At 37.8% G+C, this 15,598-nt stretch overlaps 1 protein-coding gene across 1 annotated transcript in view; it reads left to right on the top strand.

Moving 5' to 3' along the window:
- LOC135216469 ((E3-independent) E2 ubiquitin-conjugating enzyme-like) overlaps nucleotides 1-15,598 on the top strand; it is a 561,446-nt gene that overhangs the window by 397,519 nt on the left and 148,329 nt on the right. The window contains 2 exon segments of the mRNA XM_064251838.1: nucleotides 4,225-4,379; nucleotides 4,917-5,081. Of these exon segments, the coding sequence (XP_064107908.1) occupies nucleotides 4,225-4,379; nucleotides 4,917-5,081 (320 nt within the window).

The following is a 15,598-nucleotide window of genomic DNA, read 5'->3' as shown; positions in this document are numbered from 1 at the left end:
AATCAAATCATTTCATCAGAGGGTACCGGTCAAAGGAATTGATAGATTACCGGCGGAATAACTCCTTCAGAAAGGAGCTATTGCGAGAGTCAAACATCTAAAATTTCAAGGGCGCTTATTCAGCGTGCCAAAGAAAGGCTCAAACAAAAAGAATGGGTAATCTTAGACTTGTCAAGCTAAACTCTTTCATTCGCTGCGACAAGTTCAAGATGCTTACCCTCTCTCAAGTAAGGACCCTACTTCCGCGTGGAGCCGTCACAATGCTCCATCGATCTTACAGACGCATACTATCATATCCCTATAGCCAGGCACTTCCGCCCATTCCTAGGAGTCAGGCTAGGAAATCAGACATTCTCATTCAAAGTGATGCCCTTCGGTCTGAATGTAGCCCCCAGGGTATTCACAAAGATAGCAGAAGTGGTTGTACAACAATTGAGAGCTCAGGGAATCATGGTAGCGGCATACCTCGACGATTGGTTGATCTGGGCACCAACAGTCGAGGAATGTCTCGAAGCTACCAAAAAGGTAGTTCACTTTCTGGAACATCTGGGGTTCCAGATAAACAAAACGAAATCAGACTTACCCGGAATCTCATTTTCAGTGGCTAGGAATCCAATGGGATTTGTCTTCCCACAATCTATCAATTCCAGTGGCCAAACGGAAGGAAATAGCAAAATCTGTCAGGCAATTCCTCAAATGCAAACAGACATCAAGAAGAAACCAGGAGAGAATCCTAGGGTCTCTTCAGTTTGCTTCGGTAACAGATATCCTTCTGAAAGCAAGGCTGAAAGATATAAATCGAATTTGGCGGTCAAGAGCAAACTCCAAATATCGAGACAAGTTGTCAGTTATTCCTCAGATCCTCCGCAACCAACTACCTACGGCCTTGGCTCAAAAGTAAAGAACTTAGCCAAGAAGGTACCCCTTCAATATCCCCCTTCCAGTGTTAACCATTCACACGGATGCTTCCCTGTCCGGGTGGGGGGGGTGGGGATACTCTCATTCAAACAGGTTCAGGGGACTTGGTCAGTTCAATTTCGCCAGCTCCACATAACGTGTTGGAAGCAATGGCAGTATTTCTTACTCTGAAGAGACTGCTTGCCCTCGAAGAAGTCTCATCTAAGGCTAGTTTTGGACAGTGCAGTAGTAGTTCACTGCATCACAGAGGAGGGTCCAAATCCAAGCATGTGAACCATGTCATGATAGCCATCTTTGCATTAGCAAACAAACACAAATGGCATCTGTCTGCCACTCACTGGTCAGGAGTAAGAAATGTGATAGCAGACGCCCTGTCCCGGTCAGTTCCTCTGGAATCAGAGTGTCTCTGGGACGTCGGGTCATTCCAGTGGGTAAGCCGGAGAAGTCCCAGGTCTCCAAGTGGATCTCTTCGCCTCACAAGCGAACCACAAGCTCCCTTGCTATGTGGCCCCCAACCTGGACCCTCTGGCTTATGCCACGGACGCCCTGTCGTTGGATTGGAATCAGTGGAGGAGAATTTATGTTTTTTCCCCTCCAGTGAATCTGCTCTTGAAGGTCCTAGACAAACTAAGGTCCTTCAAAGGATAGTAGCTCTGATTGCACCGGATTGGCCCAAGAGCAACTGGTATCCTCTTCTTTTGGAATTGGGTCTCCGACCTCAACGGATCCCCAATCCCAAACTGTCACAATCAGTACAAATGAGGACTGTGTTCGCTTCCTCAAGAACTCTCCAGACCCTAACTTTATGGACTTCATGAAGTTTGCGGCTAATAAAGATGCTAACATTGATCCACAGAACATTCTCTTCCTAGAATCAGATAAGAGAGTAGTCAACCATTAGACAATATGACTCAGCTGTTAAAAAATTAGCATCTTTCCTGAGAGAATCGAACACCACAACCTGACAGTTAATTTGGCTATATCCTTTTTCAGATCCTTGTTTGAAAAAGGTTTAGCAGCTAGCACGATTACTACTCACAAATCGGCTTTGAAGAAAATCTTTCAAGTAGGTTTTCAGATAGATTTGACTGAATCTTATTTCACATCTATCCCTAAAGCCTGCGCTAGACTTAGACCTTCTCAGAGGCCTACTACAGTTTCATGGTTCTTAAATGATGTCCTCAAACTAGCTTCAGATACTGACAACTCATCTTGTACGTTCATTATGCTCCTGAGGAAGACATTATTCTTACTAAGCTTAGCCTCAGGAGCTAGAATTTCAGAACTGTCGGCTCTATCCAGGGATGCGGGTCATGTGGAGTTCCTCCCATCAGGAGAAGTTCTACTTGCCCCGGATCGTGCTTTTTAGCCAAAAATGAAGATCCTCTTGCAAGGTGGGCCCCTTGGAAGGTTATCCCACTTCCACAGGATCCTTCTCTCTGCCCAGTATCAAACTCTTAGAGCCTTTCTTTCTCGTACTTCTTCTAGATCCTCAGTGCTCTCTTTATGAGAGAAAAAGGTGGTACTTTATCAGTTAAAGGCATTAGACAGCAAATCCTTTACTTCATTAAACAAGCCACCCTGAGTCATTCCCAAAAGCACATGATATCAGGGAGTAGCCACCTCAATTAATTATTTCCAGCATATGAACTTTGAGGATCTTAAAGAAAGTATACTGGGATGGAAATCCCGACAGTCTTTAACGGCATTATTTAAAGTCCTTGGAATCTTTAAAGTTTTCAGCAGTAGCAGCGGGAAACATAGTTTCCCCTGATACTGTTTAGTAGTTGTAGTATTGATCCAGGTCTCCTTTCTACTACTTCAACCACATGCCTCAACCTATCGTCAGGCTACTCACATCATAGACTTAGCCGTTGTATCATATAGTGGATTGTCCCTTATTTTTTTGCTAGGGACAACCACCCTTGTACTGATATGTACTTCAGTGTTCCTACCCTTATTTTTATGCTAGGGTAGGACACAATATGTTTGTATATTCACCAATTGGGTTTGTGATGAGCTTCAGTCACAATGTGTTTGTATATATTTGAATTAATTGTATTAATGATGGATTTGAGTGTACCTATCCTTATTTTTATGCTAAGGTAGGACACATGTATGTATATATTTGTAATTATATATTCTAATTAAGTAAATCCCATATTTTCCTTATTTTACATGCATATCTGTAAATTTTAATTATCTACCATTTAAGTACTTTAAGTTTACTAACATTCTGTTATTTATTTTTGTAATAAGTTAGTTTAAGTGCTTAATTTGTATGCTGTATTTGATTTACTTATATTATATCCATCATTTTATACTGTTTTTTCATTATCTCCTTTTCCATCTTTCTGTTCTCTCTGGTACTCTTTCATAGGCCGACACGAGCTGAGCCCAGAAAGGGATTTTGACGAAGGAAAAATCTATTTCTGGGTGATTGGCTCGTGTCGCCCTATGAAACCCATCCCTTTTTTTTATGGTTTGTTTTCCCCCCCTTGGCAGGACAGATGTATTTATGTTTTAATTAAGGATGACCGCTAGGGCGCTGCTGTCCGTGGCGTCCTCTAGTAGTAGTAGTAGAGGCTGCATCGCCCGTTGGTATCAGCTCTCTCTTGGGGGGATTTTGATAGGGAAGTTCTAATTGGTGTTTGTCTCGTGGTAGTGTTCCACACTCGCCCTATTTCATACCGACACTTCTTTTTAAGAGTGAGCGAGTCAGTTTTTACTGACATTTTCTTAATTTTGTTTTTCTCTGGTAATTTTAGGCTAATTTTACCTAGAAAAGAATGATATTAAGGATACTTTCATAGGGCGACACGAGCCAATCACAGAAATAGATTTTTCCTTCGTCAAAATCCCTTTATATTCCCATTATTTTTTAATTCGGCTATCATTATTGTAGATATTTTATTTGTTTATTTATTTCTTTGTACTTATATTCTTTGGATGAACATGCATGGTTTTTCTTTTATATCTTGGGTTCAGTGCACCACCTGTAATCATCCAATGTGCCACAGGTTGGCCTTTCTCGGCATAGGTACTGGATATCACAAGATATTACATGTTTCTACCTGGAAACAGGTAGAATAGTCAAGTTATTGCAGGAGACCTGAAAATCCAACACTTGCAAAATTGGTTCTAGTCTTAGAACCTTTATTCTACCATAACAACTGCAAGTTCGTAGTTTTTGTTCTATTACAATGTAGCTTGGATAGAAATGTTTGCAAGGGTGAATGCAGTAACTTGTTATTCCTTTTATTTTATTTGATGATTTAGTACATTTTTCATAAAATCTATTTGCAGGTCAGTGTCTGGTGGGTAGATGGAAAAGTTTCTGTCTGTTATCCTCAAGATCTTTATAAGGTTGGTGAATATGATTCTGATGATGGTGAATTATGGGATGATACAGCATCTGATGAGTCTTGGGAGACTGAGAGTGAACACTCTGTTATTGCAGAGTAAGTGTTTTATAATTTTTTACTTTGTCAAACAAAATTATGAAAGAAATTATGTACTGCAGTATTGTCTTTAGAAACAAGCCATTTTCCTTTTCCTTATACAGGAAATGGATATGTTTTCACAGCAGCGGTGTTTATGATGTGTTGAGATTATTGCTATGTAGCAGTAACTTGAAAAATATTGCCATTAGCCTTCTTTTTTTCCAATTCTAAACTGATATATGTTGTAGAGATGTTTTATTTGTGTATTGGTAACATTTTTGCTGTATTCAGATACTTGACAAAACAGTCAGTATGAATCAGCTCATGGTAAAAATAAATGCTTTTTTGAGTTAAGAAACTGTGAAAGCCTGTCCCTTTATTAGATAGTAGTTTTGAATATATTTTTGGTGTAATAAGTGTAGTAGAATTTTGCAGTAGCTAAAATTACAATATGATATTATTGAAGTTCTTCAAAGTATTTAGTGTGTTGTTAAAGCAAAAACAGTGCAGCTTGCATTTTATATACTGTACTGAGGAATATTTTTATCTTGACAGAGAAAGTGAGAGTGAGAGTGAAGGAGCTCTTAAGACAAGACTGGTGGCTAATATTGAAAAAGCAAGAATAGCGATGAGTCGTCTGGAAGAGATTTTCACTCAGAATCCTGCTTTACAAACAACTGCTGTAATGAAGCAACTGTTAGATTGTTACAAAGAGTGCAGGTAAGGGGATCACATTAGATTTTATTATGTTCCCTGTAAAAATATTATTAGTTTAAGAGATGCATTGTTCTTGGTAGATTATTGATTTTGGATACAAGAATATGCAGTTGACCCCCCTATTCGCGGACTCACAATTTGCGAACTCGCCTATTTGCAGATTTTTCTATGGGCTGTATATACCCATTATTTGTGGAAAATTTGCCTATTCGTGGTATTTTTTACTGAAAAATATTCACAAATGGTATAAGCATTTTTACAGGGTTTTTGTGTTTTAACCATCAAAATAGGCAGTTTTAAGCATTTTTAGGGGGGTTATATTTATTCGCGGATTTTAGCTGTTCGTGGGGAAGTTCTGGTACCCATCCTCCATAAATGCGGGAGGTCTACTGTTCAGTTAGAGTAACATCTGTTTTTAAACTTTAGTCAAGATAAATTTGTTTTGAGCATAATTATTGTTGTAATGATAATGGGTATATTGTAATGTGTATACAGTAGTTAGTTTGAACTGCAGAATATTGAAAATTTTTCAGGGTCTGGACAACTTTGTTCATGACAAACCCATTAGTCCTAAGTAGCCTTACTTTCATGTTATGGCTTTCCAGCCATATCAACATGTTTGTTCCTTACTGCACGTGCCAAGGATACTTACAAGATGACTTTATTAATTTTCATTGTCATGTGACTTGGCTCTATTCATACATTTTCAGTGTTATATATGATTATATATTGTATAATGGTTATTGGTATTTTATGCATTGTTGAAATATGGTGGGTGTCCTATATATGGACAGCATATGGTTGATTCTAGAAGGTGTCTGTTGATATATTCAAGTTAGTGTTGTGACGTCATAGACAAGATGGCGTCGGCGTCGGGGAGATGTAAACAATAACACGGGGCAGTAGAAAGCACGTGCTGGTGTTGTGTGGTTGGTAGGTGAGAGCTCTCTGTCTGGTAGGAGTTTTTGGGTCGTAAGTCTTTTTTTGCTGTTGTTCTAAGGGGAATTCTGGAGTATACTGAAGTTGGAGAAAGCGTACAGGTGGGTAGATTATTCATTTGTGTAAATAAAAGGGATTAGGCTAGGCTAAAATTCAAACTGGTAGCAGAGCATGGTTGATCAAAGATGCCTGGATCCGACAGTGAACAAAGGGAGACTACTAGATGGAGAAGGGAATGTCCTAGGTTTAGCGGGATACAAGAAGAATACAAAGAATGGAAAGGTCAAGCTGAAGATTGGCTATTGTTGTATGGAGAAGATACAAAATACCCAGCGATAGAAATGAGAATGAGCTTAAAAGGGAAAACCCGAGAGCTATTGGAAGCACTAGATAGAGATAAACTTACTGGTGCAGAGGATCCAAAGTTAATCCTAGAGAAACTAGATAAAGCCTATCTAAAAGACTTGGTAATGGAGAATTACGGCAGAATAAAAAGATACCTTCTAATAAGAAGAGAATCTAGTGAAAAGATGGCGGACTATTTAATTAGATATGAGAAGGCAGCATCTGAGTGTGAAAGAGCAATGGGGAAAGGCATGCTTGAAGGGGAAGTCAAGAGTTATCATGTAATAGAGCAAGCAAATCTCACAGAAAATGAAAAACAAATGGTATTATCGGATTGTGGGCAAGAAAAGCTAGAATACGAAACAGTGTTGTAAACAATGAAAAGACTATTTGAGGGATTAGGGACTAAAGAGGAACGGGAATGGTGGGGGTTGTCAGAAGGCAATGCCAGTTCTGGGAGAGGGAGGGAAAACCAGAGATATCGGGGAAGATGGAACCGAGGTAGGGGTGGTAGAAATCCTATAAACAAAGAAGGGAAGGTAACAGTATGTGCAATATGCAGCTCAGAATGGCATTGGGCTAAGGATTGTTCTCAGAATTTTCATAATAGGAAGAAAACTGAAACAAGACTAGAAGAAAATAAACTGAAAACAGAAACTGGGACAGAAGAAGAGGAGGTTTATGTAGGAGAAGTTAATAGAATAGTGGAAGCGTGGTGGGAGGTGGTTGATGCAATTTTGGACACGGTTTAAATCAACAGTTTGCGGGGAATTGCGACTAGCACGTATTGTCATGGATTTGAGTCAGGAAGAGTTGAGGAGAATGAGGGACACTAGGACAGAGTCTAATAAAGTGTTTAATTTTGGTGAGACATCTTATAAGTCCAAAGGAATAATAGAAATACCTGTGATACTGAAAAACAGAAAGTTTTATTTGAAGACAGAAATTCTGCAGGGTGATATACCCTGGCTGATAGGTAAGCAAACCATGAGTAAAATGGGTATGACCCTAAATTTGAAAGAAAATTGTGTCATAATAGAAGTATTAGGGGGAATGAAAGTAGAGTTAAGAGAAGACGAACAGGGTCATTTAAGAGTACCTATAAGGAGGAGGAAGGCAGAAGAATTATTACTGGAGGGTTGGAAGGGAAAGAATCTGAGGGAGATTAAGAACACAATGAAGAAATTACATTTACAGTTTGGTCATGGAAGTGGAGATAAAATATGGAAGCTAACAGAGGAAGCACGATGGAGTAATGGGTTAATCGAAAAAGAAAAAGAGGAAATAAGAAAGTTACTAATGGAACTGATTGAAAATTGTGAGGTTTGTAAAAGATACAAAAGAAACCCCGCCAAACCAGTAGTAGGCTTTTCTTGGAGTAAAACGTTTAATGAAGTTGTAGGGATGGATGTGGGAGAGATAGAAGAGAGAAAGTTTTTGTCAGATAATGGGGGAGAATTTCAAAATGAAAAAGTAAGGAGGATGGCAGAAAGATGGAATATTAAAGTATTAACCACAGCATCAGAATCTCCGTGGAGCGACGGATTATGTGAAAAGACAGTAGGCATGATCAAGGGAAGTGTAAGAGAGATGATGGAGGAAGAGGAAGTAGATTGGTCCATAGCATTGAATCGGGTAGTGAGTGCTAGGATCTGCATAATGAATAATGGAGGTTTTTCTCCCAACCAATTAGTATTTGGAAAAAACCCTTCACTGCCTAACCTAATGGGAGAAGAAAGTTCAAGTCCTGCAAGCAGAGAAAATGGGATGGAAGAGGGTATGGTAAGGGACACACTGAATGCAATGCACAAGGCCAGAGAAGCATTTATAAAAAATGATTCATGTAATAAAATAAGAATAGCGTTAAACAAAAACATCAGAGAACATAAATTTGAAGAAGCAGTGGTAGGAGATGAGGTATTCTATAAGAGGGAAAATGAAAATGAATGGAGAGGACCTGCTCAGGTAGTGGGAGTATCAGGGAAAACAATAATAGTCAAACATGGGGATTCTTTAAGAGAAGTAGCTAGGATACATGTGACTAGGATTCAGCGATGATCACCAGATACAGAAGAGATATCTGCTAGAATAGATAAATCCCATGGTGTGAAAGGTAGATCAGATGGCCCAAATGAAGGGAAAGTTAGATTGGCAAGAAGAAGAGGAGATAATAGTAGGTGGGAGAAGGAATGCAGACACAGAAGAGACTATAGAAAGAGATGTGATAGAGGAAACAGTGGAAGATACCGGGGAAAGTGGGTCAATAGGAGGCGAGTTAATGGAAGAGATACCAAAATTCAAAAAGGGAAATAGAGTTAGAGCTATAAACAATGATACAGGACAAGTAGAAGAATGGACTATATTAGGTCTTGCAGGAAAAAGATCACGCCAAGCATGGGCTGATTCGTACAATGTACAAGACTCACAGTCAGGTGACAAAGGGTGGGTTAACTTGAGGGATTATAGTCAGGTAGAAAAAATTGAAGATAAAGAGGAGGTGTTGCTGGGATTTGAAAATAGAAGCATAATGGAAGCTAAAGAAAAGGAACTTCAAAGTTGGAGAGATAACCAGGTATATGAGGAGGTAAATGATGTTGGACAAAAAGCTATATCTACAAGATGGATAGTAACTGAAAAGATAAAAGGGGGGGAAAGGATATGAAAAGCAAGATTGGTAGCTAGAGGGTTTGAAGAAGACATGGCAGAGTGGGAAAAGGACGCTCCCACATGCAATGCTGAAATTTTAAAATTCTGTCTAACCATAATAAAGGAGAAAAATTGGAATTGTTATACATTGGATGTCAAAACTGCATATTTACAAGGTGATGAGATACAAAGAGAAGTGTATTTGAAGCCACCGAGGGAAGACGGTTGGAGGGGATTATGGAAGTTGAAGAAAACTCTCTATGGGCTCAAGGATGGTATTGTAAAGTGGTGAAAGTAGTGAAGGAGCTTCAAGGTGAGAGAAGTAGACTAGAACCTAATATATTCTTTTGGAAAAAAAGGACAATAAATTGAATGGCATTTTGTGTACACACGTAGATGATTTTTGCTATGGAGGAACTGAAGGATTCTTAAAGGAAACAATTGGGAAATTGAAAGGGAAATTGCAAGTAGGAGAACAAGAGAGTAAAAGGTTCAAGTATATAAGAGTAGTAATAGAGCAGAAGGAGAAAAGATTTTCCCTTAATCAGTGGCAGTATATAAATTCTATAAGAGAACCAGAGGCTAGAAGATATATGGGTAATAGAGTGCTAGAACAAAAGGAGTTAAATGAGTATAGATCAGTGGTAGGGCAGCTGAATTGGGTATCACTACATACCATGCCAGAAATATCATATGATGTTAGCAAATTAAGTAAAGCATTTGAAGAAGGAACAACTCAGGATATGAAGAAGCTTATTAAAATTGTGAGAAAAACTAAGAGCATGATGGGCGAGGTTACAATAAGTGAGATGGAAGAAGAAAGGATTTATTGGGATTCCTATGCAGACGCTTCATTTGGAAACATAGAAGATGGCCATACTCAACTGGGTTATATTGATGTTAACACTGATAGTAAAACACTAATGACCGCCATCAAATCGAGCACTGGTTAAGTAGCAAGAGATTTAAAATAGATATTGCAGCAATAAGGGAAACCATTGAATCCGGGGAAATAAAGGAGGTGAGATGGATAAAAGGAAAGGAGCAAGTGACTGATGTATCAACTAAAGCAGGAGTTTCAGGGGAATGTATTAGAAATTATGTAGAGGGTAAAGAGTTGGAGGATGAAGGAAATTAAGAGGGAACTAGGTTAGGAAACAGTCGGAGGGGAGGGAGAAAGAGATAAGTGTGATTATATATTGTATAATTGTTATTGGTATTTTATGCATTGTTGAAATATGGTGGGTGTCCTATATATGAACAGCATATGGTTGATTTTAGAAGGTGTCTGTTGATGTATTTAAGTTGTGTTGTGACGTCATAGACAAGATGGCGGCGGCGTCGGGGGGATGTAAACAATAACACGGGGCAGTAGAAAGCACGTGCTGGTGGTGCGTGGTTGGTAGGTGAGAGCTCTCTGTCTGGTAGGAGTTTTTGGGTCGTAAGTCTTTTTGTGCTGTTGTTCTAAGGGGAATTCTGGAGTATACTGAAGTTGGAGAAAGCGTACAGGTGGGTAGATTATTCATTTGTGTAATATTCATTTGTGTAAATAAAAGGGGTTAGGCTAGGCTAAAATTCAAAATATGTACATGATTTTGTCTTTTTACTGTTTGTGTATTTGTCAATTTTATTGGTTGAGGGGGACTTTTGCAATATATCATGTAAATCTGAACCTGTCCCAGGACACCAGCATAGATATGCAGAAGAACAGAAATTACCTGTTTTTAGAGTAGAAAGAGAGACATCTTACAAATTTCCCTTTACTGAAAGAGCATTTGCCTTATCTCTGGCAACTTGTATTGACACAGCTCCAGGTTTGACAAAATTCTATATGCAGTGATAAGGCATGCTTATGTAAACACAAAGTTATTTATATTACATATTATTAACAGAATATGGTATGATACCAGTTACCCTACTATTTGGAAATGATCCTTTTTCCTAGCTTTTTTAAATCCTGGAAAAGATCAATTTTAGTCAGCAAATTACTGACCACTTGCTCTGACAGCTTGCTTATGTAAAATCATGGAGAAGATGGTAAATACAAGACTGGTGTGGTACTTCGAGAAGAGAGGTATTTATCAATTACCCAATGTGGTTTCCCATAGAATGCATTCAACCACCTATGTTCTGATCCATCTTGAGCTCTCCATATGTGAAGCATTTCCATCAAAGCAGCATCATGTGACTTCCATTTTTTGACCTGGAAAAGGCATATGACACATTTTTTTACTTGGAAAAAGCATATGACCGCTTGAAACATGTATGAGAGAATTACCTCTTATTTGTCCAGGTATTTTTGCAGTGTAGATTTTTCTAAGTCAGTGTGCTGAGTGTGACATTGTTTGCCATGGCCTTCAATGGGATATCCTTTGTTATCCACCATGACGTTTTATTCACAGTTTTGTAGATGACCTTTCTGTATCATTTGCTGGAAAATGAATGGCAATGGTTGGACAGAATCCAAGTGGTATTGAGTAAAATTATTCTTTGAGCAAAACTGAATTATTTTAAATTTTCCAGTAAAACTGTTACTGCACTTTGTTGTATTCATAGAGTGCATCCAGACCCAGATACATATATTCATCAAAGGCCAGCAAATCCCAAATGTAGAGGTAACCTGGTTCTTAGGACTAACTTTGGACCATAGGATGACATGAGTTTCTCATCTGAAAGACCTAAAAGTTGGGTATCTTGAAGCCTTGAATATACTGAAGGAACTGGCACACACATCATGGGGTATTAATCGCAATATGCTTTTAGAATTATATAAATCCTTGTCTTTTAGAAATTGAACAATGGGTGTGAAATATATTCATTTGCCGCACCAAATCATTCATAGATTTTGGACTGTTCACCATGCTTGAATTAGGTTGGCCACAGGTGGTGCTTTTAGAACTTTACCACCCATTCCAAACCTCCTAGTAGATGCTGGCAAACTATCTTTATCCCTTCATTGTCATTCTTCCATTGTATGATATTGGTACAGATTACAAAGGCTCCTAAACTCTATAACCTTTCAGACTGCTAATAGCAAAATTTAAAGTGATTTTGCATAATCCTCACATTGCCTGGAATGAGGAGCTTGTATTCAAAATAATAACCACCCCTCCATGCAATTACCAGAGGTAATATTTTCAAATTACTTTATTGGCACTAAAAGCAATATGACAGAGGAGTGGATGGTCCAAACCCTCAGGAAAGGGATACTTCCTCCCCTTCGAGTTCCCGTCTTACCAGAGCGACTCACCAAAGGGGAGAGCCCTACAACAGGAGATAAGAGACATGCTACAGAAGGGGGCCAGTAGAAGTAGTGGAGGACAACACACCAGGCTTCTCTACAGCTGGCTCTTGCTGGTGGAGAAAGCATCAGGCGGATGGAGGCCCATCGTAGATTTGTTGACCCTGAACAAATACATGCAACTGATGCTGTTCAAAATGGAGATGGCCCAGTCAGTCATGGTGGTGATCAGGGAAGGAGACTGATCGTCTCGTTAGACCTGCTAGATGCTTATTGCCACATTCCAGTACACCACTCCTTCAGGAAGTTCTTGCCATTTGTCTCCCAGAAGGTCATACCGATTCAGGGCCTCTTCTCTGACCTAGCGACACCCCCCCAAATTTTCACTCAAGTGATTCAACTGGTGTCGGATTGGTCCCACAAGGAAGGTATTTGACTATACAGGCACAATCATACCCCAAACTTACATGTTAAATTCCACAACCCACTGTGTAAGTTTGGCATGGTCTCTATAAATGCTAATACAGGTAGTCCCCGATTATCAGCACCCTCAGTTAGCGATCTGGTTTGAATGGCACTTGCCTAGTGCCATAAAATTTGCCAGGCGATGAACTGGGTAAAAGGCCGAGAGAGGTCAACCACAACTCTTGCCCAGGCGGTAAAGAAAAAGGCTGAACGCTGTAGCGTGGGTGCGAGGTCCTTGACCACTTTTCACCCGCTATGCGCACGCGCTGCCAGATCTCAAAAGATTCCTTGCTTTTCATCTGCAATTTAACCGGATCCAGCCAGGCGCTAGAAATTATCCTATTGTTAAGACCAAAGGGTTGTTCGCGTATGAACAGTGGCAATTTATGGCGCCATAACGGGCTGAGTTTCAATTATCGGCGCAGTAAGGTACCAATAAAAGAGTTATGGTGACATAGCATAAATAACAGATGTGCCATTAACCGGTTATTGGCACCATTAACTGAAACTTGGAACCATAAGCACTATAAATTGCCAAGTTTCAGTTAATGGAGGTTTTCGCTTATCAGCATCCTGCCAATAACCGGGGTCTGCCTATACATAAATTTCTAGAGTTTAAACACTAAATATGACCCTAATCATGCTCCCAAAGTATTAAGCTAACTTTTAAATGAAATTAAAGTTTCTGTTATTTAATTCAAAAGTTAGCTTATACATTACCCTTAAAAAAGAGAATTAAATGGTTGTAAAAACAGAGTAAGTATCTTAGAGACATTTCTCTCCCTCCCCTTCTGGCCTATCTATTTTTAGATCTTAAATCTCCCCTTCTGGCTGATCTGTTTTTAGAAGTCTTGTCAGCCTCTCTGTCCTCGCTTTTAAGAACTTCTTTATTCTAAGCATCTTTCTCTCTAAGTATGACAAAATCATACTTTCAAAGCATTTTAATCTCATTTAAAAGTTGGCTTAATACTGTACTGTTATTTATATTTCATGCACACACACTTATATATATATATATATATATATATATATATATATATTATATATATTATATTATATATATATATATATCTATATCTATATATATATATTATATATATATATATATATATTATTATATGTTTATATATATATATATATATATCTATATATATATATATATATATATATATATATATATATATATATATATATATATATATATTATATATATATATATATATCTATATATATATATATATATATATATATATATATATATATATATACAGTGGGGCATCGCTTATTCACGATCAGTATTCACGGATCCAGTTAATCACGGGTTTTTCTTGGACCGTTTCTCATGTTTACATCACTGGTATGAATCACTGCATCACAGGTTTGTTGTGTTGCGTATGCGATGTTTTTCGGTAGGCTAACCCTCGGCCGTGGTCCGATAACTACCAACATTCATTTAAAGACTCATATAATGATATTAACTGACAATAAAGGTAATAAAACCATTCTCACCTAATATATTATTTGTCCTATCTTCGAAATAAATAGCCTATTCAAGGTTTATGTATGACGTTCATTGGTAGGCTAAGCGTAGTTTGCAGTGCGATAACCACCAAGTACACAAACATTCACATTATGATAATTAACTGACAATAAAGGTAATAAAACCATTCTTACCATATATATTATAGTCATATCTTCATAATAAATAGCCTATTCAAAGAATAATTCCACATCATTTCACTCAACTTATCGTCGGAGTGGCCAGCCACAAAATGTAAGCATATGCCTTTAACGTATGAAAATGGTTTATGTATACGGTTGCGTTCAAAGCGACATTTTTTGTTTGATAAACTTTTAGAAATTTTAATAGTAGTGGTAGTATAATTACAGTAGTAATAACATTAAGGCTAAAATTAATTCGAACTTCATTATTATTTTTTGGCAGTATTCGTATATAACTTCTCTGAACAATGAAGTCATACAAAACGCTATTTGTCATAGATTTATCGTAAGTATTGCTGTTTGTTATTGGCGACGAAGCGTAAACGAAATACATAAAAGCATTTTTTACCTTATATATTATCGTCATATCTTCATAATAAAAAGGCTATTCGTGGATAAATTCCATATCAGTGAAATCAATTTTATCTATGCGAGCCAGCCAGCTGACAAATGTACGTACGTATATGAAAATCAAATTATGGTAGCGTTCACAAAGCAAGATTATCTTTCGAAATTTTTATAGTACTATTCATGCTACGTAGTAATAATGTTTGGAATATACGTAACATTAATTTTCAATAAAAACAAAATATCATCGTTATTTTGGTAGTGAATATAGTTAGAATTATCATACATACACTGCATTGTTTATGGTTTGTGCCAGTGATAAAAACAACCAAAATAACGTTCTCCTTTAAGTCGTCATATCTTCATAATAAAAAGGCTATTCGTGGAGTAATTCCATATCAGTGAATCAATTTTTATCTATGTGCGAGGCCAGCCAGCTGACAAAATGTAAGTACGTATATGAAAATCAAATTATGGTAGCGTTCACAGCAAGATTATCTTTCGAAATATTTATAGTACTATTCATGCTACGTAGTAATAATGGTTTGGAATATATTTAACATTAATTTTTTCAATACAAAATATCAATCGTTATTTTGGTAGTTGAATAATAGTTTAGAATTATCATACATACACTGCATTGTTATGGGTTTATGGCAGTGGATAAAACAACCAAAATAACGGTCTCCTTTAAGTCCAACGCGTTTAGGAAAAACATGACATAGAATCGACTTTGCGACTTTCGTTCACTTTGATATTTTAAACGATACAATAACTATCATTTGTACTACTAAAACCATCTTCACATAAGTAA

Source organism: Macrobrachium nipponense, chromosome 6 (genome assembly GCF_015104395.2).
Source record: "Macrobrachium nipponense isolate FS-2020 chromosome 6, ASM1510439v2, whole genome shotgun sequence".
Lineage (NCBI taxonomy): Eukaryota > Metazoa > Arthropoda > Malacostraca > Decapoda > Palaemonidae > Macrobrachium > Macrobrachium nipponense.
This window is presented reverse-complemented; position numbering and strand designations above follow the sequence as displayed.